At 43.4% G+C, this 12,531-nt stretch overlaps 3 protein-coding genes across 4 annotated transcripts in view; 1 reads left to right on the forward strand and 2 right to left on the reverse strand.

Annotated features, from left to right (window-relative positions):
* Positions 1-12,531, reverse strand: part of LOC145465016 (uncharacterized) — a 286,590-nt gene that overhangs the window by 95,058 nt on the left and 179,001 nt on the right. The gene's annotated exons all lie outside the window — the stretch shown is intronic.
* LOC145465330 (hydrocephalus-inducing protein-like) overlaps positions 1-12,531 on the forward strand; it is a 59,408-nt gene that overhangs the window by 30,681 nt on the left and 16,196 nt on the right. For both annotated transcript variants that reach the window (XM_081449108.1, XM_081449109.1), the window contains exons 44-59: positions 63-419; positions 886-1,105; positions 1,843-2,010; positions 2,331-2,552; positions 2,768-2,919; positions 3,008-3,324; positions 3,841-4,016; positions 4,450-4,622; positions 5,110-5,308; positions 5,535-5,634; positions 6,489-6,757; positions 7,155-7,495; positions 7,946-8,090; positions 8,840-9,133; positions 10,541-11,291; positions 12,080-12,354. In XM_081449108.1, coding sequence (XP_081305234.1) covers positions 63-419; positions 886-1,105; positions 1,843-2,010; positions 2,331-2,552; positions 2,768-2,919; positions 3,008-3,324; positions 3,841-4,016; positions 4,450-4,622; positions 5,110-5,308; positions 5,535-5,634; positions 6,489-6,757; positions 7,155-7,495; positions 7,946-8,090; positions 8,840-9,133; positions 10,541-11,291; positions 12,080-12,354 — 4,159 coding nt within the window. The remainder of the gene's footprint in view (positions 1-62; positions 420-885; positions 1,106-1,842; positions 2,011-2,330; positions 2,553-2,767; positions 2,920-3,007; positions 3,325-3,840; positions 4,017-4,449; positions 4,623-5,109; positions 5,309-5,534; positions 5,635-6,488; positions 6,758-7,154; positions 7,496-7,945; positions 8,091-8,839; positions 9,134-10,540; positions 11,292-12,079; positions 12,355-12,531) is intronic.
* LOC145465339 (uncharacterized) overlaps positions 1-12,531 on the reverse strand; it is a 191,500-nt gene that overhangs the window by 18,534 nt on the left and 160,435 nt on the right. The window lies entirely within an intron of this gene.

The following is a 12,531-nucleotide window of genomic DNA, read 5'->3' on the forward strand; positions in this document are numbered from 1 at the left end:
CTACCATAGTCATTCCCCTTGACCTTCAAGGTTCTGATCTGTTTCTCCCCTTATTTCTTCAGTGGTAACCAAAAAGGCAAACGCCGCGGTACCCAGCAAGTGGGAGGGCCTGGTGCCAAGAAAGGCCACGATCCGAAAGAAAAGAAACCCGAGAAAAGCAGCGACAAACTGACACCGAGTCGAACCGCTGGACTGGCGTCACAAGCACAGCCCTTCGACACGCGCACCGGCGCCCCGTCAGTGATTTCCGAGCGCTCCGACAGCAGCGATGTTACCGACGAGAGGAAACGACTGAGCATCGCTAAGGTGCAGAAACATCGTCAATCTTCGGCTATATTACATCCGCCGATGATTGCTCAAGTGGAGGAAGCGAAGCCGCCGTCAGAGGAGGAAGAGCGAGAGAAGGAACTGGCTAAAAAGTAAGTCTGATGTTTAGATTGTGCTGACTTTCTTTCACTGCAGTTTCTGCTTTTAAGCTGTCGCGTTGTGGTGGTGTGTGGATAGGGTTATCAAGTGTAGTAGATCTTGGAATACTGGTCTCCGAGATGTAAATAAAACCTCCATGTAGAGGGTTTTACATCACGAAGACAAAATGTTCTGTGAAGCGATTTTATTGTTGGTATTAAGCGGTTGAGAGAATTTTTCACTCACGAGGACGATATTTCCCTTTCTTCACCTTGATAAGTAGTTTCATGAGCAAATTTAAGCATCAGGCGGAGAAATGCATTTTGAAACACCCTTGTAACCAGAAACGTTTTGTGCAATAAAAGTTACGTTTCGGTTTTTTGGGGGGCTTGTGCCTGTGTGTGTCTTTCCTACAGTCATTTGTGGGTCAACCCTTGTTGTGGTACGCTCCTTACTAACCAGTTTATTCCGGTTTGACAGGTTCAATGCTTTCGAAACCAGTCTTCGAGATATTGACGGTTTGCTACAAAACTGGGATCGTACAACAGGTACTGTGGTTCGTGCGGACACTCCAAAGTCTGAAAATTTTGATGACACTCTTCCTGCGCCTGGATCAACCAGACGAACTCGGGATAAAAAGGACAAAGAAAAAGAACTTAGAGAACGAGAGAAAGAGAGGGAAAAGGAAAAAGCAAAAGAGGTTGGTGGTCTCAGTCAGTACAAGCCTTCTGTAAATAATAAAACTTTATTAAGTGTCAAACAATGTAGCCTGGGAAAAACCCACACTAATAAGGGGACACAGACTAATACAAAACACAAGACTGAGAAGACTAAAATATCTACACTAAAATTACCCTTCAAGTGTCAGGGGTAATTTTCTCGAAACCTAACTGAAATTAACCCGCAAGTAACCTCAGTAAACATGGTTAGGCGCTCTGGGATGTTATGCAGTTCTCGGAGACATGCAGTCATGGTGGTTATTAACGAGATTTAACGAAGTTGCGAAACGTTCCGTTGCCACTTGACAGAGGTTTTGATTAAGTTTTGACACCTTTCTGCCAACTGTCTGATGACTTTGAGTTTCCCCGAGTCAAAGCACAGGAACTCAGTGTGAGAAACGGAGTTGTCAATTTCTATCTGCCTTTGTCACGTCTGCTCTGCAAATTTGCCTTTGTCATTTCTTTCGTTTTGATTTGGCCGGTTGAAGCAAAAGCCTTCAGAAAGATGTCAAAATTGATCAAAGCTTCGCCGCCAGGACAGTATGACGTACAACACTGTAAAACGACTAGTAATACATCATGCAAGGCCACCAGTACTTGTGAGATCGATCTAAGGTCCACTTGTTTTATCAAATCTTTATGACAATATGCAAAGCAGTTGAACTCCCAGCGGAAATGCAATTCTAACCATTGAGCTAATGCTGTATTTTATCTTTAGATGTCTGATTCGCCGATGTCAGCGGTCAGCGGTGATCATGATGATGACGAAGATGGCAGTAAAAAGGACGGGGTGGGGGTGCCTCAGCTTATTGTTGACACAGGGAGCCCCACAGAGTCACAAGCTGTGCAGACCCTGGCCAAAGGAATTCTGCCCACTGCTGAAGAGGTTTACTTAAAAACTAAATTAGTCTTTGCATAAAACAAACGTATATGCTTGAGTCATTGTCATGGTATTTTTTACCGCTGCAACGGTGTTTTGGTGCTTTTTGCAATCTTTTTCTCTGTCCAGATTAGTCATATTGCAAGAAGCATTATGGCAGTTGGAAGGAAAACGTCAATACAATGTTTATTGTTCAAGTCGGCTTTTTGCCAAGTAAAGTTATGTTCCTAAGTATCCACTAACTTGTAGGCTTGTTCTGTTCCCGGATATCGACCTACACTGATACTTACTCTCCTTACTGATATTATTACCGTGACGCATTCTAGGTGATGGACGGCCTGGGTCTGGGCCCGCACGGTCCTCCCATCCCACCCCCGGCCACCTTTGCTGTAGTACCGTATCCTGTGCGGAGACGCCCGCCCCTGGGAGTAGATCCGCCCTCCCATTATGTCTTCGTGGCTTCGAGACCGGATGATCCAAATGCCCCACAAGAGGACAAGAGTAAAGAAGCTGAACCAGAGGTGGAAAAGACGCCCGAGAAACCACCGGTAAGGATAAGTCTTCAACTGTTTATTTAAGAAACTTGCTCAATATCGAAAAACAAAGGGTGGCATTTGAAAGTGCTATTCAGTAGCTTTCATATAAATGGTCCCAGTTTTAGATGCTCATCTTCTGTAACGTTCAAAGCAGATAAGGGCTGGCCCACAGTTGCTGAGAAATGACTTGCGCCTAGCTCACCTGTCGTCTTTTCATTTTACATTAGGAACATGGGCGTAAAGGTCGTAAAGACAAAGATGACAGAGAAGGAGGTACAAAGTCCAGGAAGGAGAGGGGGAGCTCTGCTAGGAAGGGAAAAGCAGCACACGGAGCCCCCTCACCACCCCCCAGTATTACCCCAGCAGAAGAGGACAAAAGGTTAGCTCCACAGTTTATTATTCCTCTTGCAATCATTTTTTATTTTAAATTTCGGATATCATAACATATTATTTTTGGTGCAAAACAGTGAAAGTACCCTGGCGCCCAGTACCCCTCAACTCATCAATCACCGCTGGGTTATTCCCGCCAATGACACGGTCACATTGCGTGTTCGTTTCCGGTCCGAGGAACTTGGTCAGTTCGATCAGACACTGAACTTTGAGATCATGGGTACGCGCCGTCGCTATCAGCTGTTTTGCCGCGGCGTGTGTGCTTTTCCCGCCATTAGTCGCGAGCCGCGTGTGGTGTTCCCGCGCCGCCGGAAGTACCGCAAACCGGAAGAGATTGTGCACAAGAAGTACGTGCTGAGTAACGAGACCTTTGAATTTGGACCGCTGCTTTGTGGTAAGTCCTGGTTGATGCGTTTTTTTCTTTCACTTCTGGACTATTGTTTATTCACTTTTCTAGTGCAATAGACTGATAACCCATCCTGCAGGAGTAGTAGAATTTCTAGTCGCTTCAATAAACTAAATCTCTTCTTGCGTACTTCCTTCTGAGTTTTCCCAAAACTTTTGAAGGGGACAAGTAAGTAAGTAAGTAAGTAAGTAAGTAAGTCAAGTTTATTGTGTAAATACACTTAGCATTTGACAAATTGTCCTCTCGGCCGTTTTTTCAAGGGACAATTTAAAATGCAGTGCGTGAATCGGCGCAACGGCGCGGCCTGGCTCAAAACCTGACATCTTCATGTAACAGCAACAATCTTTATCATTGTTTTTTGTTTGTCGAGTTACCTTGTTAGAACTGGCCTGGCCCGTGGATAGCTAGTGCTAGTCTAGGCGGGCCAGTGGAAGCATAATTTATTTTAAGGGCCGATTTCTTGTGGCACTAAAAATGTTTCATCGCAATTTACGTTTTTGACAGGAAAGACTCGAGATCGGTACAAGGAAGGCAAGTATCCCGAGAACATGGAGAAGATCGTGGTTTGTAACACTTCTCCATTGGAGGCGGATGTCAGCTTCTGTTTCCAGCAGGACAGTACTGCAGCTACCTTCATCCTTGATCCTCCCAGCATGAAACTGAAACCAGGCGAGAGCCAGGTACGATAACTTATCAACCATTTACTGAATGAAATGTATACAGGGTGAACTCTTTCAGTGTAGGAGGCGTTCTTTGCTCTCTGCGACAGCATCGATTTTTATCCGAAATCAGAGGAAAACAGATGTAGATGATTATCGACCAAGATATTTCCTTGTGATAAACGTTAAATTTATAGACGTTTGCACCAGTGGTATGGTGGTGTATGAGAATGGCCACACAACCATGGCAAACGAGTGCAATTGTTTAAATGTTTGCTGAATGCACTGTGCGAAGCCAAGTTTCGAGTCTTTTTCGAATCAGACATTGAACTTCATTGTAGTGAAACTAATACGAGATGTAAACAGTGATGACTGAAATAATCAAAATGAGAATCAGTGTTTTGAGCGTCGACTGCGAGGGTTAACAAGAATTTCCTCTCCATTTTGTTGACAGGATCTCGCACTATGGGCGTATCCGAAGACACCAGGCTTCTTTGAAGACGCAGTTGTGTGCTGTATCCGCGAGAACCCTGAGCCTGTAGTGTTTAAAATCTCTTGTCATGGTGTTCGACCGGAGCTGGAGTTGGACCGAAGGCAGTTACAGTTTGACAGAGTTTTACTACACAGGTTTGTGCGATAAATCTCTCTTACTGCTACGGCGGCCATTTGAACTGAAAACGCTTTGTTAATTTTAAAGAGTGCAAAATTACCTTCTATTCAAAGGTAATCTCAAACTTAAAGTGATATCTTACGCGGCCTATTATGAGGGCAGAAAAGCACCAGAGAGAGGTGAAAATGAACCAGAAGGGACCAAGGATGGTTAAGAATAGAGGAAGATTAAGATGGATTAACGAACAATCAACTTAAAGATTTAACCCATTGAAATTGCATTCAAACCTCTCCTCACGGACTAACCGTTCCCTTCGTGACACGTGGCACCTGCATAATGCATACACCTCTAAGGACAGTTAACTCAGTCCCAGAGAAACCAGAATTGATATAATGTCTTCCTCTGTAACAAGGCAACCTCCATAATAAGGACACTCAGATCTGCCAGTTTGGTGTCCATATTAAAGAGAAGCATACTCAGATTGTTTTTATCGTTGACATGCAGGAAAGACACAAAGATGATTTTCCTGCGTAACAGCACACTGTTGCCTGTGGCGTGGAGAGTGAATGGAATGGACAACCTCGGAGATGACTTCTCGCTGACCACTGAACATGGCGTTATCGATGCCAAGTCAGAGTTTGCTCTTCAGATGCACTTCAGAGCTGTACGGCCGACTAACGTTAAAAAGATCGTGAGGCTGGAGGTACGAGATACACTGTCTTGTAGTAAAATGTTCTGGAAAATGCTTAGCGTGTGTACTTTGAGCGCACGGTGCATGGTGCCGTGTCACACAAGCTTTTGAAATGAATCAGATGTGAACGGCAAGAGAAACTTTTCAGACCTCTTCTTAGTAACTTAAGTCGCTGCAGAACTGCCGTGATCTCTTTCTTTTCATTGTTTTGATGTCCTGGTATTTTACATCTTTGCAGGTGTCGGATGTGGAACAGATCATGGGTCTTGTGCAAGCAGAGAACATTCAAGTTCACGCCGAGTCTTACGACGTGGCTTTGGACATGAGCTTCCCTAAAGGTACTCGACCCTCATACCTCATTCTTTTTGTTTTATAAGTTTTTTTAGTCAACATTCCTTTCGATTTCTTCACTTACCTTGCATTTTGGAGAATGTCCCCTCTACTTTAGTGCTCTCCAAAATTCACAAGATGTTTTTCGAAGTATTTTATTCACACAGTCACCATTCAATCACATCAAGTACAATTCTGGAACTGTCCGTAATTCTACTCGATCCTATCTTGTATTAGCTATGGTCATAGTTTGGTCACACAGGAATTTCCGGTAATTGTTAATTCTTATCAACTGGTTCAGCTTACATCTCTGTGAAATCGCCACGCCCTATTTGTCACGCAACATGATAACAACACGTTTCCGACAGCATGCCATATAGGTTATTCTTTCTGATGTTGAGTTCAATGTACACAATGTAAACAACTTCCATAAATTTTAAGTTATGCTAACTCAGCGAATTTGGTGGTACATGACGACAGTGCAGCGTACTACAAAGTTGACAATTTTCGCTCTTCTCTGGATCAACCTTTGTAAAAGCATAGGAAAAGACGGACTTGAAAATTCAAAGGCGAAAAAAACGATTCAGTATCGATGCATTTATCTTTGGTTGCTGAAACAAGAGGGAGCTCAGTGTTGTCGGGAGCTCAGTGTTGTTTTGCATACTTGCAGCGTTACTTGCCTTCTCTGCGTAATTTTTTTTTTTTTTTTTTCATTCAAGAAATTCCAGTCTAGATTAACTTCGTTCTCAGGGTGTTTTCATCTTCGGCCCTACCAGAGCGAGAGAGGGTGGGAAGATGAGAGGCCCTGGAAACGAGGTTGTGGCTAGATCAGCTAAGTTCTAATACTGCTTCTTTATTGTAGGTGCCGATGGTGGTCTGGACTTTGGAGTTCTCAAAGTGTTAGACGAAACAAAGCAGACGTGTTCTCTGAAGAACAAGGGCAAGTTTGAAATCAACTTCAACTTCGCTTTTGAGGCTACAGATGGCTCGCCGGCAGATGTAGAAAAGCTGTTCACAGTGATACCAAACAGGGGTCCCTTGTTACCCACAGACCGCCCAACCCAAGTACAGGTCATCTTCAGGTCCAAGAGCGAGATAACAATTAAGGATCAGCCAATACTGAAGTGTCAGGTAAAAACATCAACTTTCTTATTGTTTAACGTTATTGGTTATTTTTCATGACAAAGTCGCCCTGACACAATCCTGTCCTTGGACACTGTTGAGTTAACCTCCTACTAGTGTCACTATTGACTTAATTCAGCTTCCAATATTGATGTTCAGCCAATGTTATTTACCTCTCTCTGAAGGTAACAAACACAAGTTTATGTCCTATGATGTCTGTTCAGTAATCAACAAGCAAACGGTTGCGATTGCCTAGCGGAAACCGAATTCGCGGGAAAGAGACCTAGTGTAGAGCCTATTTTCTCCGCATTTTGAATTCTGCATCTTGTTTTCGTTTCTTACAATCACCCCCTGTTAATACATCTTACGTGACCATTCTTGATTAGAGTTTCATTGGCTGTTTCAGATCGTAGAGCCTCACCTTAGTGAAGGCGGGGAAGTAATCGCCAGCATTCCCATCAAAATCAGCGTGCGCTCCGTGTACAGTAAATACACGGTCTCACCGGTCAGCGACATCAACTTTGGTGCCATGCTCATTAACACCAAGAAAACCCGGGTGTTCACCATAGAGAACAAGGGGGAGTTTGACTTTCGGTACTCAGTCCTCAAGATGATCAACACGGTCTCACAGGGACGCCAGAGACTGGGACCACCTGCGAAAAGAGCCAAGTCACGTGATGGGTCAAGTTCTGGGAGATCGCAACAGGATAAACCGGCTAAACCGAAGAGAGCGGATTCAGTTAGAGGGTATGACAAGACGTGAATTTTGTAGCTTCAACCTAAACATAATTGTCGCTTGTTATGAGCAGTGCAAGTGCTTGCAGTCTGTTATCCTTTTACCTTGTTTTGCCCTAAGAAAATTTCGGATTTGTGAAATTCGGATTATTTGCTAGCGCTCTCAAACAGCATTAAACAGGAGAGAGGAAAAAGAAATAGCCTTTGCGCTCAGTGTAGCAAACCTTTTCCGAAGTGTCAAATCTGTACCGCGGGTGTTCTTCACAAGGACATATGATTCCATCCTAGGCCACACGCTCTGAAAGGACAAGCAGTTACCTTTGAAGTTAGTTTTACTCTTGTCCACTGTTAACGACACTTTTTCCTGCGCTCCTTACTTGTACTTTCTAAAATTTTGAAAGGTTTTTTGAGATTTAATTGAGTTTATAATTTGTCACTGAAGCACCTATATCTTCTTCACAGAGCCGAATTAACCACTGGCGCACCAAACATTCGTCTTCAGCTTGGTATGTTCACAGTTTACCCAGCTGTTGGGAGCGTGCAGGCAGGAAGTTCCGTACAGGTTACTGTAGATATGATCGCCGAAAATCCAGGATTCTCCGAGGAGGTTAGTCGGTGGGAATTGCAAATAAAGTACAATTGGGTCTACACTACAGCTTTAAACTGCCCAATCACACAATCAGCTTCAACATTGAAAAGGGTTTGCGGTCATTAAAGAATTTTACTTTACTTTACTTTACTTTACTTTACGCGATCATCATCACTGTGTTCTAACGTAACCAACGAATAAGATTGTTATTCACGTAGCAGTATTGTTTTCCATTCATGTTCCCTGGCGAGCTGTAAAGTTTTGGGAAAGTTCTACAACCATTTTCAGTCAAGACGTCGATGAAGGCGAGTTGGAAAGGAAACAGTATGCGTTGTCCTAAATGTAGAATGAAACCCTTCCAGTCTTCTCTGGTATTTTTGAAATTTGGTGAAACGATTTGGATGAAAAAACAAACAAATAACAAACGGCCTAGAACTCAACAAGCCAATTTTTTTTGGCAGCGCGCGCTGTATGTGTGTTTGTACTAGCCTGTTGACGTCATATTTTGCGCGAGGATGACGAAACTTTTTCGAAGTTGATTGTTTACGCAAGAAGCAAACGAAGCGTAGAAGTTAACGCTCTGCATGCATGTTGCTTCCTGTTCACGCCAGAATTTCGCTCGTGATTTCGTTACAACTGTCTTTTTAGTGAAGCCGGCATTTTTAATTAGCTGTTGCATACTTGTTGGACAGCAATGCACTCACAGAGTTCATCCAGTTCCATCCAGTACACAATTTCAATCTTACGTGTTATTATTTCTCTTGCAGGATATAGCCATTGACATCTCGGACCGTCCACCATCAGACCACCCGCAGGGAATCCCGTACAAACTGATCGGAGAAGCGTGCATCCCGGGAATCAACACCATCGCAGACGACACCGTCGGTTCGATATTCGAAGAACACTTGATCGTCAAACAGCTGAACCTGTTCCAGTACTTGACGCACGACCTGGCGAGTGGCGCTGGGGTTTATGGAGAGGACGAGAACAAGTTTTTATTTTATAACACGATTGTTGGACGGAAAGCCAGAGCCAGGTTTAGAATCAGTAACCCAAACAAGGTATGATTATGCGCTTGTACACTCTACTCCATGGTCGCTGTTTCCTCATCATTCTTTCAGTATAAAGACAAGTTGCTTTTGTTACGTTTAGTAGTCTATGCATGGCTCACTAGAGAAAGAGCTTAAAACACTAGATCTTACTCTTACAAGTCACTTCAAGCTAACCACCACCTAATCAGTATCGTACTAACCACACAGCACTTAATACAACCTAGCTGAGAGAGAGCTGTTTCTGTAAGTAGAAAAAGCACATAATTGCGTTCGACGAAGTGGAACGCAAACCTAATTTTGACCTGTGGCTTTTCAGAGTTGGTCTGCCTGTGCACGGTTCTAGGCCGAAAAAACCACATTCCTGTAAGGATGTAAGGACACCAAAATGGCCACCCCGCTTAATTTTTGCAGGGGCATGTCACGGCCAGTAAACTGGTACCGTTTAATGCTAAGACATGTGATAAGACATGTGGCGAACATGTGAGTATGTGAGCAGGCCATTTGAGCTCGTCTTTCCGATGGATCTTTTTTTGACTTCTTTCCATTCAGTCGCCGTACGCCTCGCTATTATGTGCTCTCAGCGTTAGATTTTGGCGAATTTAAACGCTTCAACGGCATCGTTTATCGAAATCTGAGGGAATTGTCCTTGTTTATTAACATGACTTAGCTTTGAGATGATAACCGTGGGAACAGCTACATTTTGATTGCATTTGTTGATTAGTTCCAGTCGCGACAGATAGCTCAGTCTTTATCCGGTCGAAATTTTATTGTTTGGAATTGGTGGAAAAGTACTCTGAAGGCAAGATCCATAAGACTACTTTATTCATCAGGGGAAATACTCGAATTGGTCGCACGGAGTTTGTTTACGATAAATGACCACGTGAAACGACCACGCGACTGCAAATGCTAGCTTAAAATAATGTACGTAATTTAAATATTCTATGAAACTTGAGAGACTACAGAAACTGGCAGCGTCACGCAGCGTATCAACAAATCGTGACCTGTTCACTAGCATGGGCTTTGACACTATGCATATCCGACTGTAAAACCTCGGTTGCTGCTGAAAAATGTTGATTTTAGCAATAGACAAAGGTTGAAAGTCAGTTAGTGAAATCATTTATTTACGGTATATATATATATTAAAGTGAGAGCGTCGAACGCACTCATAATCTCTGATTACTACTAGTCTGTATCTTGGCTAGGTCAAGCTATTTTAGACAACTCTTAGTTTTCGTCAAGAGCTCGAAAGTTCAAACCAATGCGCGGTTTCATTCCACTTTCAAGATGATTGAGCAGCTCACAAAATTCGTAAATTTTAACCCTTAGATTTTGATTCCAAATGAGAAAGATGTTTTCTGTAAGCAGGCATTTGACTATGGTTTAAGCACTTTTCTCACACTTGTTTAAACTACCCAGGTACCATGCGACTTGGTTCTATCCGTGAAACCGCAGTCTATGAAACCATCTGCTCGCTGGCACGATGTTTACGAGATTGAGCCTCAGCGTGCGTCGATTCCAGCGCACAGCTATGTGTACGCCTCCGTGACCTTCACTCCTCCATCCATGCAAACCTACAACGCTACGCTGGAAGCTGCTGTGGATGGAATGCCCAGCGCCATGTCGAAGTACCGCAACCTAACGTTTGACATCCAGGGCGAAGGAAACCTCCCCAGAATATCCGTGATCCGCCCCACTGTGCGCAACAAGAAAGGCGCCCCTGTCTTGCTGTTCCGGCGACTCTTATTGGGACGCACTCAAGTTCTGCCACTCTCGCTCAAAAACGAAGGCACATTGATGTCCCGAGTGAATTTCGATTTGAAAGATCCAGAAGGTGTTTACAACATTTCATGCGTCGAGGGCACGAAGACTCTGATGCCGCTGGACGAGGGCGATGATGACGCTGATCCAAAGTCGCGTGTTCACACGCTGTCTCTGGTAGTCCCCATGGGGAAGACAGCAGATTTTGCTATTGAGTTTAGCCCCTCTCTAGTGGGGCGTTTGGCAGGCGAGATCAGGCTGACAGTGGTTGATAATCCTTACGAGGAAAGTACTGTTCAGCTGATAGGAGAAGGATATGAAGATGAAGTGACTATAGATAACATAAGGTCCTTTGTAAACACTGAAGAGATGGCTGCTGCAGATGCGGAGATCGACGATAACACTCCAGGTATTCTAACATGACGCCCTTCTTGCTCCGTTTCTTTGTATTTATTTCTGTAAATCAGCCCCTTGAACAAAAGAAACCCCGCTATCCAGTGGATAGTGATTTATCTGGCGGATAGGGTTAATCACCCTTCAAACTACTCGGGCTAGAATTGTAGCAGCTTTCTTAAGCTAGTAATGTTTTATTATTGTAGCAGCTGTTGTTGTTTTAGGGCTAGGGGCATTGTTTCTGTTGGTTGTTCTGTAGTTTCCTTGAAGAGTATCGAGCCATTCATGTGAGAGCTGCTCTATGATCCCTTAAAATGCAGTCAAATAGCTAATGGTAGTTTTATTATCCTTGGGTCGTTTGAATTTTCATACCTAAATTTTCGTAAAGAGAGAACGTTACCACACGCAACAAAATAGACTGTTTTAAAATCTCATCGTTTTTCTAAAATCAAAAGTATACTCTACACTTTCTCGGGAAAAAACCTTAACCCAAAAATAGAACAAACTGCGAAAAAAATATATATTTGCTTGACGCCGGCTGGTACAACAAATTTGCTGCGGTTTCAAGGTGCACGACCTGATCACGTGCCAGTCGAAAGCTCAAGTTGTTGTTTCCCGAGGGAGTTAGTGAGTTTTGACTCATGAAATGTGACACGTTCTCCTCCAATCAGAAAACGTATTTTAATTGGGAAGTATAACAATCTAATTTAACCCGAACTCCATTGTTATAAACATTAAAGAGCTTGTTGTGTCTCTAACTCCCTATTGTAACAATCCTAAATTTCTTACTCTCACATTCGGCAGCATCAAGAGAAAACCACGTCAAATTTGGCGACTGTGCAGTGGGTGTGTCCAAACAGCTGTCATTCACTCTGACAAACCATTCCTCCTCGGATCCAGTCCGTTTCACGTGGTCTCCGCCGCCCGAGATCTCGTTCTCTCCGTGCACTGGTCACCTACAGCCAAACTGCGCCAAAGATGTGACAGTGACCTTCTGTTCCAAGGGGCCCAAGACTTATTCAGCATTCAACGTACCTTGTAAAGTCACCAAAATCAAGCTAGGAGAAGCACAAGACAAGGTTGGACTTCTTATACTCTAACATACGGAACATTATGAAGACGTGATTGATCATCGCAGTTATATACTGTTCAAATATATGATATTTCATATATTCACTTGTATAACGAACATTAACATAGCACAAAGGGTGATCACATGTTTTGACTGGCTTTTTGGCTTTTTTGCTGAACGAACT

This window comes from Orbicella franksi, chromosome 13, assembly GCF_964199315.1.
Source record: "Orbicella franksi chromosome 13, jaOrbFran1.1, whole genome shotgun sequence".
In the NCBI taxonomy this organism is placed as follows: Eukaryota; Metazoa; Cnidaria; class Anthozoa; order Scleractinia; family Merulinidae; genus Orbicella; species Orbicella franksi.